At 47.3% G+C, this 20,969-nt stretch overlaps 1 protein-coding gene across 2 annotated transcripts in view; it reads left to right on the plus strand.

The window, feature by feature from the left end:
* The first annotated feature begins 993 nt into the window (after positions 1–993).
* smo (smoothened, frizzled class receptor) overlaps positions 994–20,969 on the plus strand; it is a 119,042-nt gene continuing 99,066 nt past the window's right edge. For both annotated transcript variants that reach the window (XM_077660827.1, XM_077660828.1), the window contains exons 1-2: positions 994–2,093; positions 19,950–20,186. In XM_077660827.1, the coding sequence (XP_077516953.1) occupies positions 1,644–2,093; positions 19,950–20,186 (687 nt within the window). In that variant the 5' untranslated portion in view covers positions 994–1,643. The remainder of the gene's footprint in view (positions 2,094–19,949; positions 20,187–20,969) is intronic.

The following is a 20,969-nucleotide window of genomic DNA, read 5'->3' on the forward strand; positions in this document are numbered from 1 at the left end:
AGCGTGCAGAAAAAAAAAGAGAAAGAAGAAAAGGAAAACGAGGAGCAGGAGGAGAGAATGGTCGCCCCTCAAGGCAGAGCGGCGGCGAGTACAGAAGCAGACGGTGGCGGATTCGCGGAGATGCGTGTACTCGCGTGCCCCTGGCCAAAACGAGTAAAAAAAAAAAAAAACAGAATAAAGCGCAGACATGGCAGGACACTTCCCTGGAGCCTCTTCGGCAGGAATAGTCAATGTGGAATCAGCGGCGCACTTTGCTTAAGTAGAGACATGTGCACTGTGCATGCAAACACAAAAAATAAAAATAAAAAGGCGACAAAACATCCGAGTTCGGGAAAGTGTCGTGTGGGGGGGGGAGGCGGGGGGTAAACGTGAATGGCGGGAGCATTTAGGCAAGGGTTCTTCAACTGCACCCCGCTCGGCAAAGTGGTCGAACTGGGTGGGGTGGAGGTACGCTTCTTTACCCCGCGCACGCTGTCACAAACGTGGGGAATTCTGAGAAAACTCTAGGGAAAATGTGTCTGTCCCCAACCAAACATGACGTCATTAAAAGTCACGTGACCATGACGTTAAAGACGTGACGTCACTTTTTTTTGGGCCAATCAGCGTTTCCAGCCCACCGACCCGCAATCGCTTGTGCTCTGGCGGTTCTGGGGTGCGCTCGAGTGTTGCGAGCACTGCAGATTTGTGGTAAGAATGTTCGGGGGCAAGTGGTGCTGTCAGTGTTGTGAAAGAACAGCCAGGTTTACTTTGAAATCCAACAAAGATATTCCTCATACATTCCTCACACGAATTATGCCGTTTATAGCTAATAAAATAAGCATACGAGCTCATATGAAAATGGTTTGTAGTTTAGAAATAAATCCAAAACAAAACATTCGACAAGGTCTGATCTGAAACTTCCTCCGAAAGCGGACAGGAGTGCTCTGTGGACAGTTTGCGAATGAAGTTAGTGCAGGAAATTGCAAACAGCCATCGAGCGTGGAGCACTGCGGCGCAGAAGCGAACGGGACGCGAGTTTCAAACGACGTTGGTGGTCTGTTTGTTGTCACTCGCGATGTGAACGCAGAGTTGGCCGAGTGTGTCCATGCAGCTCGTGCATTCAACTGTTGGATCTGTTGAAACCTCACGAATGGTGCGCGTGCTCGGTCGATCCTGAAGTGTAACGCGCGCGCGCCCGTTCGTATCGACACAGCTGTGCACGGACTTGGCCGCATTTCGTGCGCTTTGCTTTTCTTCATCGGAGGAAGGCAGGCTGAAGATGTTTTTCGCTGATGTGCGTGAACTACGAAGCGTTTTCGGCTGTGTCCACATTTTGCGTTTAACAGGCCATGTCGATTGCGTTCTTCGGCAAAGATCAATTGCTCTCTGATACTTGTCACTTCTTGTCGCCGTGTGCTTTGGCAAAGTGCTTGCTAGGCACTTTTATCGTGACCAGTTCAACAGTTGAAGAAATGGGGTGTGTGACTGCCAACAGCGAGCGGACAACGCTCAGGTCCGCGCTTCGCGACGTTTCCACGTGCTGTCCTCATGTCTGCCCGTGACAGCTCAGTCACGTTTCTTGACCGCCCTGTGTCATCAAAAGTTGGTCTGAGCTTGCCCGCACATTTGTTTTCGGGGTCGTAGGGCGCCGAGCGTGCTCTGAAATGCAGTTCATTGAGCCGCTGGCGCGTTTCGGCTTCATGTTCATGCTGACTATGCCACACATCGTCGGCGGCGAGCTGCCCTTAAACAATGCGGCCATTTGGAGCGGTACGCGCACTAGGAGGCATGGCAACGTGGTGGCGGCAGAAGTCGTTCCCAGCGTGGCTAACTCCAGCACCCGTGGCCCGCTGAGCCACGAGCTAACTCCAGGCGGGGACGAGTTCCGGCAGCTGGTGGCCGACAAGGGCGGCGGTGCTCGCGGCCCCAAGGCGGGCGGCGTGGGCCGACACCATGGTACGCCGCTGGACCACACGTGGCCCAGCCCGGAGAAGTGCGTCAGGGCGGCCAAGTGCGAACCGCTCATCAACGCCACCTGCTTCGGCGTGCCGCTGCCCTACAGCCACACCACCGTCGAGCTGGTCAACGACTCGTCGTCGCAGTTCGAAATACAGGTAATGTCTGCCGAGCGCCGCTTGTCAAGACCGAATGAATGAAATGGCAAACCAGCAGCATTGAATGTAAACCATGTCGCGGGAAGAAAACATGGTACAGTACACACACAACACTTCAGTATACAGCAACATGCCAAGTATCCACTTCTGTGAAGTACATTTTCTTACAGCGGGCCCTTTTTCATGTCCTATTTCTATAAGCAGCAGTACACCGTCACGTAAAGAATTTTCTGCCCTTCCAGAAACATATCCCAGTTGCATTACGGTGATGCCTTAGTGATCAGCTTAAGCGAAATTTTGGATTGTGTAAGCTACCACTGCAAAATATTTGCAATCTCGTTGTCATCAAGGCCATGAGAACTTGCATGCACAATGACCCTTGTAGGCTAGGCTAGCACAGATGCACAACAGATATGGCTACTCATGTATGAATCGACCTGAGTAGCTGACCATACCAGGCAGAGAGCTCACCTTTAGCGTTCGCTTTGCCGTTTCAATCCTACCTTTTAGGGATCCTGTCGGGGCCACAGCTATGGTGCTACTTGTAGAGTATCAGCTCCTAGCTTGAAAGCACTGCTGCTTTCATTTCTTTACATGCACAAAATCTTGCACAAGCTCAAAAAAGTGGCAAGCGGGCACTGTGTGCCTGTTGTTTTTCTCTGTTCCCATTAAGCTGGGAAAGTTGTACCCATGTATTTACCCAGCATCATGAGATACCGTTTGTCAAGCATTGTACTGGAGTGGTGGGGTGGTGTAGTCTGTTCTCATGTCATGTGGAAAGTTCTACATCGACCAGACTGGACATTGTGTCAGTGACACGGTGTAAGAATATATGTAGGTGCAGCACTGCGCCCAGCGCTGCGACCAGAACTTGTTTGCTGCTCCTTGCGGTTCTTTCGAAAGCGGACAGATGGCGCCACACCATAGGGGCTTGTAGAGTTGCTTTACATGCTACCAAAGCTACCTTTTGTAGCATATACAGTAACTCTAGGGGCTTGTCTAGTCGCCGAGCCACGGCGTCCGTAATACAGGTGTTTTGCGATTGATCCGTGCCACGGCGTGTACATCTTCTTTGTTAACGGGACTATGCAGTGAATTAAAAGTTGCTTGTAAATGTTTTCAATGCTTATAAATGATGCTAAGGAGCATTCACACTAAGTATGAGCCTTTGGAACTGAGCCGGCAATTTATTATGAATTTTTAAAAACCATGTTTTTCAAAATTCGTGCGCCGATTGGTGCTCTTGTAGCGATGGATTTTGCAACTAAAATCATGAAAATAGATGTCACTAGTTCCATGACGTCGGCAGGCCCCCACACGCTGTCATTCGCTGGAGCCACGGCAGCCACGACGTCATGGGCACACTTCCAGTAGCCATGAAAGTCGTTTGCTCGTGCCGCCGCACGAGCCCCTCGGGCAGGTGCGAGCCAGGTCACTGCCTTCGCGCATATCGTTGCCATTTACCTCTGCTTCCTCTTTCTGTCGGAAGTTCCGAAGTCACCTGCAGTGTCTTTTTCGTCCGCAACAACAGACGAGAAGCAAAAAAATCTGATTGCGCGCCACAATCCAGAAAGGCAAAGTGAGACCTCGGAGACGCTGCCGATGCTGCTGCGGAAGCGCTGGGTGCGACAACCGGGAGTTGCAAACGGAACGTCAGCGGATGACGTGTTCATAGGCGGGACCCAGTCCCAGAGCTGTTTAATTTAATTTCTTCGGGTGCACCGCGTGTACGAGTTGAGGGGGGAGAGGAGGAGCATAATTTTTAATCGTCTATATCTGGGTTGTTTTTGATGCTAGCTCAAAAATTCTTGCACTGGAGTAACGAGTGATTGAATGCCAATCTCTCGTCTGCTTTATGTAACCTTGATTCATTTATTGCATAGTCCGTTTAAGTGTGGCAAGGCACAGAAGGATTGAAACTGCTGTCGACACTGGATAACTTTGGCTGACTGTGTTTTGCTTGCTGGCACAGCATGATTGGGTGGAACAGCATTGAGGACGCTGCCTTGTGATCCTTCCAAGCTCGTTATCGAAATCTCTTTACTGCCAAGTTTTTTTCGTTCATCTGCGTGACGGCTGAGTGCATAGTCAACTATACAGACTCTTAAATATGAAAGGTCGGCCACAACGCGCATGTTCCCAGATTTGGGTCAAAGAGCCTACGCGTGCATTCAGAATTGGGCAGTGTAATGCGCCAACGCTGAGGTTATGCCCGCCGTGTAGAAAACATGGTTAACTTCGGCCATCTGGAGTTCGCCAAAAGCACTGGTTTCTTGGGTGCATTTAAAACTGCCTTACCATTTCACTTGGCGTAGTACGATTTTATATTGCATGCTCGGGAAAGTGTTTCTGCGCCAAAGTTTTAGGTGAGCAGGTTCCGACAGAGCTTTAAAAAGTGCACACTTGGTCCGGACAACTCTGGTAGCCCGATCTGTAGTTGGGTACGAAGCACTTCTTACCCATTATCGCATCTGGTGGGCTTCTGGACACGGCTGGACCCCTCAGGTGTGCCACAGCAACAGCCAACACATCACAGCCACCATGTACATAGGCCGCGACGACCGTCCACGGCGTTGGCCTGTGCCACCACGTGCGTTTGCACATTGATCACTGCGGCTGGCACCAAGCCGTGACACAAAAAGCTAGTTCTAGCAAACTTTGTTCGTGCTGTTGTGCCCGTGCTTCCTTCCTGCTGTGGAGTTCGGCGAAGTTGGGCATGGGGAGGATTCCCTGAGGACCACCGCGAGGGTGGGTGAGCCCTCTGGAAGAAACGTGGCTGCAGGAACATCGGGTGCAGAGACAATAGTGTCCCCACGTGTTCGATCAGGAATGCCGGAAGCAGCGACGACCATAAGCGTATTCGTTCCGGACCTCAGACGACGAAGTGCGGTATCAGTGTGGTCCCCTTCAGTCACGCTGGGGTTGAACAATTGCCCTAGCGCCGCACCTTCGACAGAGCCTCCGCGTTCTGGTCACCAGTACAAGATCTTTCAACCCCTGCTGGGAGGCAGCCTGCATTCCTGTGTCATGCAGGCGCCTTCCGGGTCAACATGGGCGCGGTCCGGACACACGTGCGTGCCCACCTGGAGGGCGCGTGGACGACAGGGTGACCGGGTCCTGTTCCCTTTCCCTTGACCGAGCTGCGAGGAAACATCAGGATCGGCCTGCCGTGGGTGGTACCATCAGTGCCATTGTGTGATTGGACATCATTCTTCGAACTGTATTCTCCCGCTAGGGATCTGGGGAATATGAAGAGTATTTAAGGAGCTGCTGGTTTGGTACCATGAGAGAGCCCTTTCATGAGAGATACCCTTTGCTGGGAGAGACTCCCGAATGCTAAGAAGCTCTCTTTACTGAGAAGCACTCTCGTTGCCCGTACTTGTTACTTGTACATAATGTAAATAGTCTTTGTATAAAGTTTTCCAGGTTTTCTTCCTCCGATCGTCCTTGTCTCTTCTCCGGCCCAGTCACGCTACCTGAATCCCAACAACTGGTGGCAGCAGTGGGATGCTGCTACCTGAGACCCAGAAACTGGATGGCAGCTGTGGGACATCCACGTGAAGTTACCGGCTCCAACGGACCTCGGCAGCTACGGGACTGACGGGCGTCAGCTATACCTTGGCAGGGCGAGTGCCCAATGTTTTCCATTCATTTCGCCAGACCGTACTAGCACAGGCAGATGCTAGGTGCGGATTCCTGTAGTCTGGGAAATTGATTAAGGGAAACTGTTTCGTCCACTTCAAGCTAGGGCTTTTGTTTTAGTGGGCTTGCTAACGCATGGTGGAACTCACGGTGGAGAAGTTAAAAGTGCAAGAGCTGCACGAAATTTGCCAGGAGCTGGGGATTTCGCTATGTTCTGCAAAAAGAAAAAAGAAATTCTCGAGGTTATGCGGCAGGAGGAGGTGACTACTGAGGAGGTCGACGAGGCGTGGGAAACAATTGTTGGACGCAAAGAAGAGCAGAAAAGACGGGAGTTGTGTGAGCACAAAGAAAAAGAAGAGCTTCGGTTGGTTCAAGAGAGACGGGAGGTCCGTGAACATGCTCGAAAAATGAAGGAGCTCGAAATAGCGTCGAACGGAGGGAATATGGCGCGTCTTAGCCCTCTAGCTTCGGTAGAGGAGCAAGGGAGGCAGAGATTGCAGGATCTCGTCTCACCATACCGCGTGGGAGGCGATATTGCACTCTTTTTGGTAAATTTCGAACGTGCATGCGGGAAAGTGCACATTGACAAGAGCGCTTGGTCGGAGAAGTTACTTCCTCTCCTTCCGTGCAAGGCGGCCGAAGTGGTGGCTCGCCTCTCATGGGAAGAGTGATGACTACGAGAAGGTAAAGAGCGCACTGCTTAGAAAGTACCGGGTTTCTGCTGAAGCCTTTAGGCAGCGATTCAGGCAGGCAAAGAAAGGCGGAGAGTCGCATACTGACTTCGCGTACCGGCTTAAAGTCAACTTAAACGAGTGGCTTAAGACCGCTGAGGTGCACGGAAGTCATGACAAAGTACTGGAGTGCATCGCACTAGAGCAGTACTATAGCGCGATTCCAGATCTGAGGATATGGCTGCAAGATAGGCTAACAGATATAGACCTAGACAAAGCGGCACAGCTCGCAGACGAGTATTACGTTCGCCGAAACCTCCAAAGCAAGGCAGGGTACGATAACAGGTTAGGAAAGGGAGAAACCTATTTAAAGAGAATCCCCGACCGAAGTGTGCCACCAACATGCCGGGATCACCGAACAGAGGAAGCGGTATCAAAAGGAGGAGGTAGCGAAAACAAGATTGAGTCACCCAAATCTGTCGATTCGCCAAAACAGCAGGCACCTGGAGCTCGCGCGTTTGAAGCACGAAAGCCCATTGTCTGCTATAATTGCAACAAGGAGGGTCGCATCTCAGTGAACTGCAAAGAGCAAAAGATGGCGTTCGCGTGCATGCGAGAGTCGGAGGAAAACCTTAAATTGCTGGAGCCATACATGCGGGACGTGGTGATAAATGGCAAGAAATTCAGAGCACTTCGGGATTCAGCGGCTACCATGGATGTTGCTCACTCGTCCTGTGTTTCCTGTACGGACTACACCGGCGAATGCGCCTGAATTAAGCAGGTCGCCAAAGAACAGAGTGCATGCTTGCCTATAGCGAAGGTGACTCTAGAGGGGACTTTTGGCAGGCTAGACACAGAAGCGGCAGTTAGCGCAAACTTGCCGACACACTTGCCCTACCTGTTTTCGAACAAATCCGAGCAGCTGCTGAAAGAGAAAGGTCTCTCTTTCACCTCTGGCTTGGCTTGTATGGCGCCAACACATTCTCGAGCACGAGAGCTCGCAAAGAAACTCTCCGATAAATGAGCAGGCACCAAACCATTCTCCCGACCAGCCGGGGGATTCTTGTAAGAAAACTGATCCGTCTGAACCGCATGAGCATGACCATGAAGGTGTTCCCGAACCAGTGGTAGCTCATGAAATCCAAGGAACTGCCGATTCCATGGAGATTGGGGCAACAGGAACCAACGCGAAGGGTTCGACATTAACACCTGCTTCGACTTTTTGGGAGGAGTTGACTAAGGTTGATAGGAAAGCACTCATTGCAGAGCAGAAAAGCGACATCGTTAAGAGCTCTAAGCAATAATGTCAGAGCAGCACAGTCACTGTCTAAAGTGTACTACGACAAATCTGCATGCAAGCGCACTTTTCAATCTGGCGACCAGGTGATGTTGCTGCGTCCGTCAAAGAGGAGCAAGCTTGAGGTGCAATGGGAAGGGCCAGCTAAGGTGGTGTCCAAGCTTTTGGACACCAACTATAAGGTAAAAATTAAGAACAAACACAATCGGATAATCCACAATAATTTGATGAAGCCTTATGTGCAGTGTCAGGCCATGGTTAACATGGCGCTGAACATGCCAGAGGAAAAGATCTTGGATATACCTTATGTCCCACATGAGGACGAGCAAGCAGCGAATGAGCTGCTAAATTCAATCGACAAAGAGCCACGTTTGACGGAAAGTCAACGAGGAGACATGAAAAACATCGTCCACGACTTAGAGGTGGTGTTTTCAAACAAGCCAGGATAAGTAAGAGCGAGTGGTGTAACGTTCCTTGACTCTGAGGTATTGGGGCGGGAAAAATTGAACGCCACGTCGGCCAAATCAAGTCACCTATTCCCGTACCGCGTGCCCTCTAAGCACCAACCTGATTTCATTTAGCGAATTTTTTTTCCTTCCAAGTGCGCCTCGAGTGGGAGCACATGCCTTGGACAGGTGCCCTGTCAAAGCTACTCGTCGGGAGACACCACGTGTTCATTCAGGCAAAACATTTGATCTCTTCAAGTTTTAGTTGAAGTATTTTTGCTAAGTGCAGTTTTGGCCCTGAGTTTTGGTCTGGCGGGATGAGTGGGTTCTGAGGGCACTTGCTTTTGTCAGGTGGGGTTTGGTGTCTGTGATCCCTTCTGGCTAGCATTGCAGAAAATTTCCCAAGACGGCCATCTGACGAGGGGAAGCGATGCCGAACTTCGGCACTGAAGGTCATCTGAAGGCTCCCAGAGAGCATCTGGTTCCTGGCATGCCCAGTCAGCCGAGCTACGTGCGAGCAGTTCATCTTCCGGGCGCAATATCTGGCGGCGGGCGTGCTGTCTTGCCCGCGCTTCCTTCCTGCTGTGGAGTTCGGCGAAGGTGGGCATGGGGAGGATTCCCTGAGGACCACCGCGAGGGTGGGTGAGCCCTCTGGAAGAAACGTGGCTGCAGGAACATCGGGTGCAGAGGCAATAGCGTGCCCACGTGTTCGATCAGGAATGCCGGAAGCAGCGACGACCATAAGCGTATTCGTTCCGGACCTCAGACGACGAAGTGCGGTATCAGTGTGGTCCCCTTCGGTCGCGCTGGGGTTGAACAATTGCCTGAGTGCCGCACCTTCGACAGAGCCTCCGCGTTCCGGTCACCAGTACAAGATCTTTCAACCCCTGCTGGGAGACAGCCTGCATTCCTGTGTCATGCAGGCACCTTCCGGGTTAACATGGGCGCAGTCCGGACACACGTGCGTGCCCACCTGGAGGGCACGTGGACGACAACGTGACCGGGTCCTGTTCCCTTTCCCTCGACCGAGCTGCGAGGAAACATCAGGACCGCCCTGCCATGGGTGGTACCATCAGTGCTATCGTGTGATTGGATATAATTCTTCGAACTGTATTCCCCCGCTAGGGATCTGGGGAATACGACGAGTATTTAAGGAGCTGCTGGTTTGGTACCAGGAGAGAGCCCCTTCTTGAGAGATACCAGAGACTCCCGACTGCTAAGAAGCTTTCTTTACTGAGAAGCACTCTCGTTGCCCGTACTTGTACATAATGTAAATAATCCTTGTATAAAGTTTTCCAAGTTTTCTTCCTCCAATCGTTCTCGTCTCTTCTCCGGCCCAGTCATGCCACCTGAATCCCAACAACTGGTGGCAGCGGTGGGATGTTGCTACCTGAGACCCAACAGTGCACGGTGCCTACTACAACGTGGAAGCCGAGAACCTCACGTCCACACCTTGTGATGTACTCTGGCAGCACAAAACACCGACAACCACAGCATAAAACGGCATCGAAAGCCATGCAAACCTCTTAGCCGCGTCCACTTCTCTGCAAGCGAATAGCTACCACTCCGCAGTGCCCCCGCGCCACTGCGGTCGGCGCACGTACTAAAGGGCGAACATGATCTCTCCGCCGTGGCGGACGATCAGTGTCAGCACCTAAAATATTCTTACACCGTGATCAGTGACCATTAGGAGAGCATGACCTAAAATTAGAAAAACATAGATAAGTATGCACATTTAGTTGTGCACATCAGTAAATGCAAAGTGTATGTGGCCTGATTCAAAGGGGCAAAGATTCCCCGTAAGAGTATAGACAAGACAGCGCAGATTAGTCTAGAATCCTACCACATAAAGAAATTTGGCAATGCCTGCTTTAGCACCCTGAAGTTGGCTTATTAGAAGCAGCTAACAGCTGACGAAAGGAAATGAAAAACTAAAGAAAATTTGATTCAGCGTGCTATACCCCCGTTTGCCTGCGCATGTGGTCTGCCATCTTGGCTCAGTCATCAGCAACACTTCGGCCTATATAAGGTGTGACTTTCCACCAGTAAAACTATTTGTAAGTTAGGACCTGTGTGTGTGTCTTTCTCATGGTCTGTTTGCCATAGCTTACCGCATAGAGCTTCAACCTGCTTTCAGTTTGCATGATCATGCTTACGCCTAGTCAGTACTTCTCAAGGATTAAAGGGGCCATGAAAGGGGGTCTCAACAAAGATGCGATATGCCTAGAATGCTAACGGACGCAGCGTCACAAATATCCTCCAGCAAAAATTTTTTTGTGTTCTGTGGAAGCTGAGTTATCTGTAGTCAGAATTTAAATTTCCGTGTCTTTGCGCCTTTCGCTCTTCTCTCACTTTTTGCATGCTAAAATGTTGTTCCGCCGGCCCCACGCACTCGGCCCCTCCACCTGCTGAGGACGCGCGCGGGTATTCCCCAGTAGGTGGAGCCAACACCTCCTAAACTGGTTTAACGTTGCCGGAGCTGGCACGGTGAACCAATAGTAGCAGCCCACTGCTGACGTAACGAGCGCTATGTGACGCGTTGCGTGTGGATTCAGGCGAAAGTCCGGCACCGCTGGTCGCTGCGAGGCGTGGAAGCGGGAGTTTTTAAAATTGTATTGTGGCTCGCTTTTGAAGTCTTGTGTGTGACATGAACAATCGGTGACCTGTGCTCTACATAATGCGAGTATTTTATAGACAACCTCGAACGCCCTTTTCAGGGACCCTTTAAGGAACAAGTAATACTCTTGTTTGGGCGAGTTGGTTCATCTTTGAACGGGTACGTATTTGCACAAAAGACGGGACATTGTCCTCTTATGTTCCCGCAGTCTGTCGTTGATGCACTTTCCTGGACAGGACAGGACAGGCAGCTTCCTGGACAGGACAGTGCAAATACTAGACAGCTGATTGGGAGCGGAGAAAAGAACCTTCACATCATGTCTCTGGCTTATCTTCTTTAAGTTGTGGGAACGACAGACTGCGGGAACATAAGAAGACAGTAGAGAACAATGAAAGATGTTGCCTGCCAGAGCTTGTTGACTCATAAATGCAAGCCTTTGTTCAGAAATACCTCGATCCTTGCACGATTTTTGCACAGATAGTTCTTCAGGATGCTGTATATTTTGCACATAGGCCTGCTGTTGTCTGAGTCATTTTCATTTTTGCTGAGTCCTTCTTCATGTGGCGTCTCCCTCTTCTCCACTACGGCCGCCGCGGTGACTGAGTGGTTATGGCGCTCGGCTGCTGGCCCGAAAGACGTGGGTTCGATCCTGGCCGCGGCGGTAGAATTTCGATGGAGGCGAAATTCTAGAGGCCCGTGTGCTGTGCGATGTCAGTGCATGTTAAAGAACCCCAGGTGGTCGAAATTTCCGGAGCCCTTCACTACGGCGTCTCTCATAGCCTAAGCCGCTTTGGGACGTTAAGCCCCTATAAACCATAAACCTCTTCTTCACTACAGGTGGAAAGGGGTAGAGGTCAAGGGGATGGTTGACAGGTGGCAATGGGAGAGAGGCAAATGTTTTTAAACACCACCTAGCATTTGGAGACTTCACACAGACACCGCTGCCGATGCCGCTAGACAGTTTTCGTATTTGTGGCCCTGCTAATGCTGTCACATTAAAAGTAAAAAAAATAAAGAACAGTGTTCGTTTTGTTTGGGGCAGACCTTAAAGAACTATAGACACCAAATTTTTGCTTGCGTTTTCTTCTTTCAGATGATGCATTAGACCTTCGTAGACATGGAGCATCCCGTGGTATTCGTGTACGGCCGGTAAATAATTTATAATCGAATTTCTTCTTGACGTTGTTTCGGTTTCATCGACCGAATGACAACTGTGACAGCAAGTATGTTTTGGTAACGTGATCCACTTGAAAAACTAATATAATATCTGACAGGTCATTTTCATAATCTCTGACAGGTCAGGAGGCTGCATTAAATGTCGTAGCGAATTAAAACTACATATCAGCGATTATGTTAGTTTTTCTAGTGGATCACATGACCAAACATCAACTGGACGTCACAGTTGTCATTCGGTCGATGAAACCAAAACTGAAATGGCATGAGAAAAGAAATTCAATTATAAATTATTTAGCAGTTGTAGGCAAATACCACCCGGTAATCCATGTATTCTAATGTCTAATGCATCGTCTGACAAAAGAGAACATGCAATGAAATTAGGTGTATATAGTCCTTTAAGTGTCCCCTGGAATTTTATTGCAGATCCCAGAGGCTCGATTACACTGCCATTCACTTAAAAATGGCGATCAGAATCCTTTTCGGTGTACATGTCATGAGTTTGAACAGAGCGCCAGGAAAATTTTTGCATGCAATTTTCCCAGCCATAAATGAGTCTCTTGATGCTGGAGAAGCATCAGCACACCCAGATAGAGCTATAGAATTGGTATGTACAATGAAAAAAATTGTATGTCCTTTTTGAAGTCATTCTCGAAATTTATGTAGTAGTTGAATGCCACGGGGCTTGCAGTGAATTTTGTGTTGGCAGCAATAAGTAACTGTTTTAATGCGAAAGCATTAGATATATCTTTTCACCAGAAACTTGGCATCGCCAAAGATGTGGCCCCGAAAAGTGTCTTGGTGAAAATGGTCTGTTATCAAATCCGGGAATATGCGGCATGTCAGCTACTTGTAGTCTGTACTAGTATTTACAACCGCGCAAACTACAAGGGAATAGAATCGAGTTAGAATAGAATTGCTATATATTTGGATTGAATTAGAATAGAACTAGTCTTTCTTAAAATTGGAATAGAACTAAATGTCTTTCTTAAAATTGGAATAGAACTAAAATTCTTTTCCATTACATGCACGGAAGTTCCTTAAGTCCCCTAATCTGCTTCCCAAAGCATTGTTGGACCTTTTGATCTTTGACGAGGGCTGCTATGATTGTGTTTAAAAAGCTATCAAGTGCAGACTGAAAATGAAGCATAGAAAAGGATAGTCTATTAAAGGTATAAAATTTTAGTCACTTTTTATTTCATTTAATGTGGCTTCATTGCCAAAGTTGTGTAAATTGCAACACCACAGCCTGCCCAGGCAGGTGTGTACAAACGCAGTTTTCACATGCATATGCCGGTTGTAAGGTGTTTTGCGTGCATTTGTGGTGGAACCTGCTGTAGCTGCATCAAGCCCATAAAATTTTTTGCCCATTTTTCTTTACTACTATTTGAACAACTATTTGAGCCTCCTCAGTCAGGATCAAGTGGGGACATATGGAAGCATTAAACATCGAGTGGGCTTGGAGCTTCACTCTGGATCAGAAGTGGCAGCATAACTGCTCAGAAAGATTTACTGAACACTGATTTGACAGTGTATTGAACTAGCAGACATATGGAGGAAGTTTTTGTCTTGCATGGCAGTAGTGGATTTCACTATGCTGATATTTTGCTGGCAACTTGTTTACATAATGGCTGCTTGAATTTTTTTAACAGGCAAGCAGCTCACTTTGAATTCATTTTATTCCATCACTGCAATTGCATTGTTGGACCCTCTTTACCTTCCCCTTTGGTAGCCATGGAAAGATGTTTGTTATGCTGACAATCTAACAACAACCTACCATTTTTCTTTTTATAGTTCCCTGTGTTGTCCTTTAACTTAAGCTGAACCCTTTTCATTAGCCTCCACGTTTCTGCTCCATAAGTGAGTACCAGTAAGGTACAGCTGTTGTATACTTTTCTCTAGAGGAATATTGGTAACCTGCCATTCATGATCTGAGAGAAACTGCCATATGCGCTCCACCCCATTCTTATCCTTCCAGTTATTTCCCTCTCGTGATCCGGATCAGCGGTCACTACCTGCCCTAAGTAGACGAATTCCCTTACCACTTCCAGCACCTTGCTACCAATTGTCAACTGCTGTTTCCTTGCGGGACTGCTGAACATGACATTGGTTTTCTACATGTTAATTTTTACACCCACCGTTCTGCTCTGCCTGTCTAGCTCATTGATCATGCTTTGTAGTTCATCTCCTGAGTGACTTAGCAGGGCAATGTCATGAGGGAATCGCAGATTACTTAGGTATTAAGGCGAAAGCCTTTAATGGCTCATACTTAAGTCCATCCGTTACATCCTAGGTCACGTCCTTCCAGTCACGTCTTTCCAGTCCTTCTCAATGCCCTATTGCAGCCCATCATAAAACCTCGGTTTTGCTAACAAATATTCAAAGCTAAATGTCAAAAAAAGAAACAGTTGAAGCCCTTCTTGATGACCACTGCACAGACATCGCATTATTCACCGAGTCTTGGCTTACACCCGATATTCAGGATTCCGAACTGCTTCACGACAATCAGTCATTTCACGTGTACCGGCGAAACAGAGCAGACCGCAGGGGAGGTGGCATCCTTGCTCTGGTGAAATCAAGCCTTTCTTCCGCCCTAGTTAGTATTACCAGCCATTATGAAATTTTGTGCATTAAAATCTCCTTTCTGTCTTATACCAACATGCTAGTTGCATGCTACAGAGCTCCTGATACCGATCCCTCGTTTGTTAATGACCTTCACTCTATACTTGAGGACCTGCAGTCTCGATTCCCTCACGCCAATCTCACAGTGTATGGGGACTTCAATTTTCCTGATATCGACTGGGAAAACCTTACTGCGTCTTCTCGGCAATCCAAACACTTTTTAGAACTAGTCCTTACCTTCAACCTTTCTCAAGCAGTGTGTGTCCCAACACGAGGTTTAAACATTCTCGACCTAGACCTCGTTTCTAACCTTGAGTTGATCGAATCGCTTTCATGTACTAGTGGATTAAGCGATCACTGCCTCATATCGTTCAACCTTTCCATTGAAACTCTTATCCGCCAGCCGTCTATTAAATATATCCGAGATTATTCAAAGGCTGACTTCGCGAGCATCAGCGCCCATCTCGAGGATTTCTTTCGCGCTTTTGGAATTTCCAGACAGACAAAATCAGTGAATGAAAACTGGTGTCTTTTTAAAGAAAAACTTTTATCTCTTGTAGAAGCTTATGTCCCGCTCATCTGTATCTGAGGTGACGCATGTAAACAATGGTACTCAAATGCCCTGAGGAAATTGTCCCGTAAGAAGAAACGCTTTTTCCGCATTGCCAAGAAATCAGGATGTGCTGTGAGGTGGCAGAAATACATCGATTGCCTATGCGAATACACACAGTTATTACGATCTTCGAAAAAAAAATTTTACTGTCACGACCTCATGAACATAATACGGGTGAACCCGAAAAAATTTTGGAACCTACTCATGCCTACTAAAAACCGTTCCTACAATATTTCTTGAAGGCGCGTGATGGCTCCGATGTTACAGATCTCGAGCGCTCTGACGTAATGAATGCGTATTTCACCTCCGTTTTCACCCATGAGCCCACAGAAAGCAACAAATTTGCCCTGCCTAACCTTAATTATGCACCTATGCCACCTATTGTCATCACATCGGAGGGAATCTCAAATCTCATTGACAATCTGAAACCATCAACTTCTCCTGGACCAGAAAACATTCGCGCCAAGATCCTCAAAGGAATAAAATACGTTACAAGCCAAATCCTACAACTGATTTTCGCTCAATCTCTTGAAACTCGCCAACTTCCAGAGGACTGGAAAATAAGCAGAGTTGTGCCAATTTTCAAAGCTGGAGATCGCACCGACCCCTCGAATTACCGACTGATTTCATTGACATGTATCTCGTGTAAACTCTTCGAGCATTATACTCACATATTGCATCTCACCTCGATCAGAATTCCTTTTTCTTTCCCAATCAGCATGGCTTCAGGGCAGGCTTTTCGTGCGAAACACAGCTCTGCGAGCTGACTACTGATCTTCATTTAAATTTAGATTCCTCTTTTCAGACCGATATCATCTACTTAGATTTTGCCAAAGCCTTCGATTGCGTCCCCCACCAACATCTGATGTCCAAACTCTCCTGTCTGTCACTCGACCGTCTTACTTTATCCTGGATGCCCTGCTTCTTAACTAACCGCCAACAGTTCAGTCATCGCCGGTCATACATCCAAAACTACTAGAGTAATCTCCGGGGTCCCCCAGGGATCGGTGCTTGCTCCGTTACTGTTTTTAATATTTATCAACGACCTACCTTCTGGTATCTCATCAACCGTCCGTCTTCTCGCTGACGATTGTGTCATCTATAGCCGCATCAGCAACAGCAGTGATCAGACAATATTACAGGAAGATCTCAGCAGAATCCAAAAGTGGTGCTCCGACTGGCTAATGCAGCTCAGTGTTTCAAAATGCAAATTCATGCACATTTTATGCAAACGCTCCAATCTCTATTTTCCATACACCTTGAACTTCATAGCCTTGTCTCAAACTAATTCATACAGGTACCTCGGCATTGAGATAACGACCAGTCTAACATAGGCAGATCACATAACGAAATTATGTGCTAGTGCTTCCAGGAGACTTGGATTCATCAGATCACTTGCCCTGTCTCCCCCAGCCATCAGAGAACTAGCATATGTAACATATATTCGCAGCAAACTTGAATGCGGCTCAACAATATGGAACCCTCACCAGGCCTACCTGATTCACTCACTAGAAGCCATCCAAAACCGGGCAGCACGTTTCATCGCCTCGCAGTACAAACCTCGGCTCAGTGTTACTGTCATGAAATCATCTCTCGGTCTGAAATCTTTAGCGCTTCGCCGAAAAATTTCAATTCTGTGCCTCTTCCACAAACTGTACTTTAACTTTCCAGCACTTCGGGAAAACCTCCTGCGCACTCCGGTACGATCATCTCGCCGCTTATTTAATTCCTCTAGCATACAACGCTTGCACGGTTCCACCAATGCATTCAACAAATCGTTTCTTCCTTGTGCAATTGAATTCTGGAATAACCTACCCGAGAACATTGTTGTTGAGACTAATCCTTCCAACTTTAGGCAGCTACTCATCGAACATTTTCAAGAATAATAAAACTTTCCTATACCCGGTGTCAGCTACGATCCACTGTAAAACGACCAAAAACTTTGTTTGGACACGTTCTATTACTGTAGTGTGTATTTCTGTGTGGTTCTTCTTCACATTTTCTTGATTGACTATATTAATTTGTTTCTCTTTTACTTTGCGTAGTTTTCACAATTTTGTTTGCCTTTTCATATGTATGACCATCGGACACTATGTATCCCCCCCTTATGTAATGTCCCTACAGGACCCTTAAGGGTTAATAAATGATGATGATGACGTGACCGTGTCTGTCCGTTAGATCACCACCTAGGTCACGTGACAAGGTCACGTGATCGCAACCGGACCTGTATACTTGGGACCTTGGCACATGCCGAAAGTCAACTCAGGAACTAAAAAGGTTAGGAGAAAAACCACTGAAGAATGGTTGCTTCAGATAGAGGAGGACTGCACCCAACCCGCAACCCGGCAAGGGAACCTGTGTCCAGTTGTCGTCACAGTCTTTTGGTAGGGTAAAATGCCAACCTGGAGTTCATTGCATGTGGCACTGCACAGAATTCCAACCCACCTGCTACCTCCCACGCACGCATATGCCGAGCTATCTTAATTACTACAACGTAGCTCAGGTGCTGGTACGAGGTTTAGTTTAGATTTATATACAGTAATGATATTGAATGGTAATGAATTCTAGCACAGCAAATTCAAATTCAAATCAGTGAAATGAGTCGCAAACGGCTTTCGCCTTCCCGCACTTAAGAGATATTTAAGTGCCTCCAACGAATTTTATTCATTAACTCTTATCCCCAGCTCCAGGCCTCAAAATACCTCCTGTAAACAGGCAGTTAATGGCATTGGCGAGATTGTGTCTCCTTGCCTGACGCCTTTCTTTATTGGAATTTTGTAGATGGCTTTATGGAGGACTGTGGTGGCTGTGCAGTTCCTATAGATATCTTCCAGTATTTTGACATAAGGCCTGATTCCCTGATTCCGCAATACCTGCATGACTGCTGTGTTTCTACTGAGTCAATTGCTTTCTCATAATCAATGAACGCTATATATAGGGGTTGGTTATATTCTGTATACTTCTCTATCACTTGATTGATAGTGTGAATGTGGTCTATTGTGGAATATCCTTTACGAAAGCCTGCCTGATCATTTGTTTGATTGAAGTCTAAGGTTGCCCTGAATCTATTAGCGATTACCTTAATAAATACCTTGTAGGCAACGGATGGGGATCGGTCTGCAATTTTTCATGTCCTTGGCGTCTCCTTTCTTATGGATTAAGATAATGTTAGCGATCTTCTAAGCTTCTGGTTCTCACGAGGTCATAAGGCATTGCGTGAACAGGGTGGCTAGTTTTTCTAGCACAATCTCCCCTCCATCCTTCAACAGGTCTGCTGTTACCTGATCCTAAGCAGCTTTTTTCCCCCTTTGCATTTATTTAAATGTAATATTGTACTCAAAACTGCGTTACTTGGTTGTGCATAGTAGAATGTTGTACTCTTGGCATATTTTTTTTGTTAGATTATCCCCTGTTGATTTTTCATTTGTTTTGTTGGTCGCCCATCAAGTAATTCTTTATTCAGTTGATTACTTTTTGGGCAAGATATCTGGAATATTGTAATAACTTCTGCTATTACTCTTGGCACGGTATTTATGTATTATTTGAATGTTTGCAAAGAACTTCCCTAGATTTGTTTTCCTTTGCTTTGTTGGTTCCATATTAGGGGTTGCGTATACCATTTGATTGCTGATTTAATGCAGCCTATCTTCTATGCATGTAAAAGTGTACACATTTTGCACTTCTTTGTTACTGGTGCCTGGGTACTTTATTTTGTACATTCACTGCATGGGCCCGAACTTACTGAGGGCCCACAGGCTTTTGTCACCCGCGTTTGTATCAAAAGGGGTAGGGGGGGCTTTTTTCCTGTGCATGCAACAAAATTTTATTTGGCCAGTTTCTTGATACTAACGGCATGCCTGCCTTTGCACTCTCATGCTTTCATCCTTACTCCCGCACTTGAGTGGTGCAGCAGAAGTTAGTACGTGTTTTCAAAAATTTCTCGGATGTTGTTTGCCATAACAGTTCATGGTGCTCACTACGCTAATTGGGGCTAGCCAGCCTGCTATCTGGATGCCTCTGCAATTGCGTTTTAGGGGTGCGTGACATTATATAGAGTATTTTCACCAGGACACCTATGAATTGGGTAGGGAGTGACAGTCACTGCCACAAATTTGGCATTTGCATCAGCAGCTGCTGATATCATGTGGACTGGTACTGTGCATCTTCACAGCATCACAAATTAATTACCAGCTGGAAGCAGCAAACGTTGTTGTGGATGCGCGAGAGAATCCCTTTAATTTATTTTTTGTTGTGCTTTTGGTTTTACATATCAATACCTCTGCGAATAAACTGCTCTGGGCTACAAACTGTTTTGTATCTTAGGCTGCAATTGCTAATCTGCTCTTATTTATTGTGAAATTCTGAGTAGAAGTGTAAGTCCTTTGTAGTTGCCTCAATTTTATGTCCTCACTTGACATCAGCACCGTTGTCACATAGGCTTTGTTGCTCTCTTTGAACTCAATTTCTGGTTTGAACCTCTTGTGTTATGTGTTGTGCTTGTTAATCCCATGCCTTGCCTGGTGTGCTTTGTAAACCTCGAGCACAACCAAACGTCAGCTGTTGATGCAACACAATTGAAACGGGAATAGCACAAAATGAAGGCTGCCGGCAAAGGAATAAACAATTTTTTGTGGTTTCTTTGCGGGCAGTTTACGAGGCACACCAACTGGAGTTGCTTGTTGCAAAGTAGTCTCTGCTGACTTCAGTAGGGATTTTATTGCATCAAGGAGATTGACCCGTGGCTGCGTGTGGCAATCTCCTATGTGATTTGCCAGGAGCGGCTGGAGCTGTGGCAAGGCCTGCGCCAGATCCCCCGGTGCTGGGCGGTGGTGCAGCCGCTGCTGTGCGCTGTCTACCGGCCCCGCTGTGCAGATGGCCTGGTGACGCTGCCCAGCCATGAAACGTGCCGCCTGGTGCGCGGCTTCTGCCGAATCACCACCCGGGGCGTCCCCGACCAGTGGCCCTTCTTCCTCCGCTGCCAGCAGGAGGGCACCTTCTCATCGGGCTGCAAAGTGAGCCCCCATTGTGCTCATCTGTCCGTAGGGATGCATTGTCCATTTGGATCAGTCTTTAGAGGGACACTTAAGCTCTGCCTTATGGGTATGGCATGATAGCATTAGGGAGCCCCTTAAGCGGTCTGGGATCCTCTTTTCATATCACTTCACAAATGCAGACACTGTTTTTTTATTTTATTTGTATTTTTATTTATGTATTTTCATTTACCACAAGACACACAAGGCCTTCTTTTAATCAGGTCGAGTCAACATTACTGAGGGGTCGATGGGTAGCACACCCAGCTCACGACCCAAGGGGAAGTTCCTCCTTGATACTATTGTTCTTTTCAGCGCAGTTGCTTTCCTTTCTTCAGACGCAGTAGATAATGGTGTTGGAATGAGGTCATGACTCTGTAGACCAATGAGGAATTGTGTACTGACGTCATCACTGTCGTTCTGTGTGATCGTTGTGTGGCATTCGAGTTTAGAGGTGCACAGGACACATAAGTCCCTAGATTTAAAAATGTTGTGTCTAAAGGAGTACAGCGTGCATAAGCATATAGCTTGCGCATCGAACTCTCTTAGGCAGAGTTTGACATAACATTTAATTTTGGTCGGCCCAAGTGGCATCAACGCTCCGCGAGACAAGGCTGTTTCGCAGCTGGAGCACAGTAGGCTTTTGTCAATTTTTTCAGTTTTTCAGCTTCTTGTTTGCTATCAATTAAACATTCACAGAAATAGGTTCATTGCATTAGCACATACTATCATACTTTAGTTGCAGAAAAACTGACTAGGGACACA

The sequence above is a fragment of the Amblyomma americanum genome, chromosome 4 (assembly GCF_052857255.1).
Source record: "Amblyomma americanum isolate KBUSLIRL-KWMA chromosome 4, ASM5285725v1, whole genome shotgun sequence".
Classification (NCBI taxonomy): domain Eukaryota; kingdom Metazoa; phylum Arthropoda; class Arachnida; order Ixodida; family Ixodidae; genus Amblyomma; species Amblyomma americanum.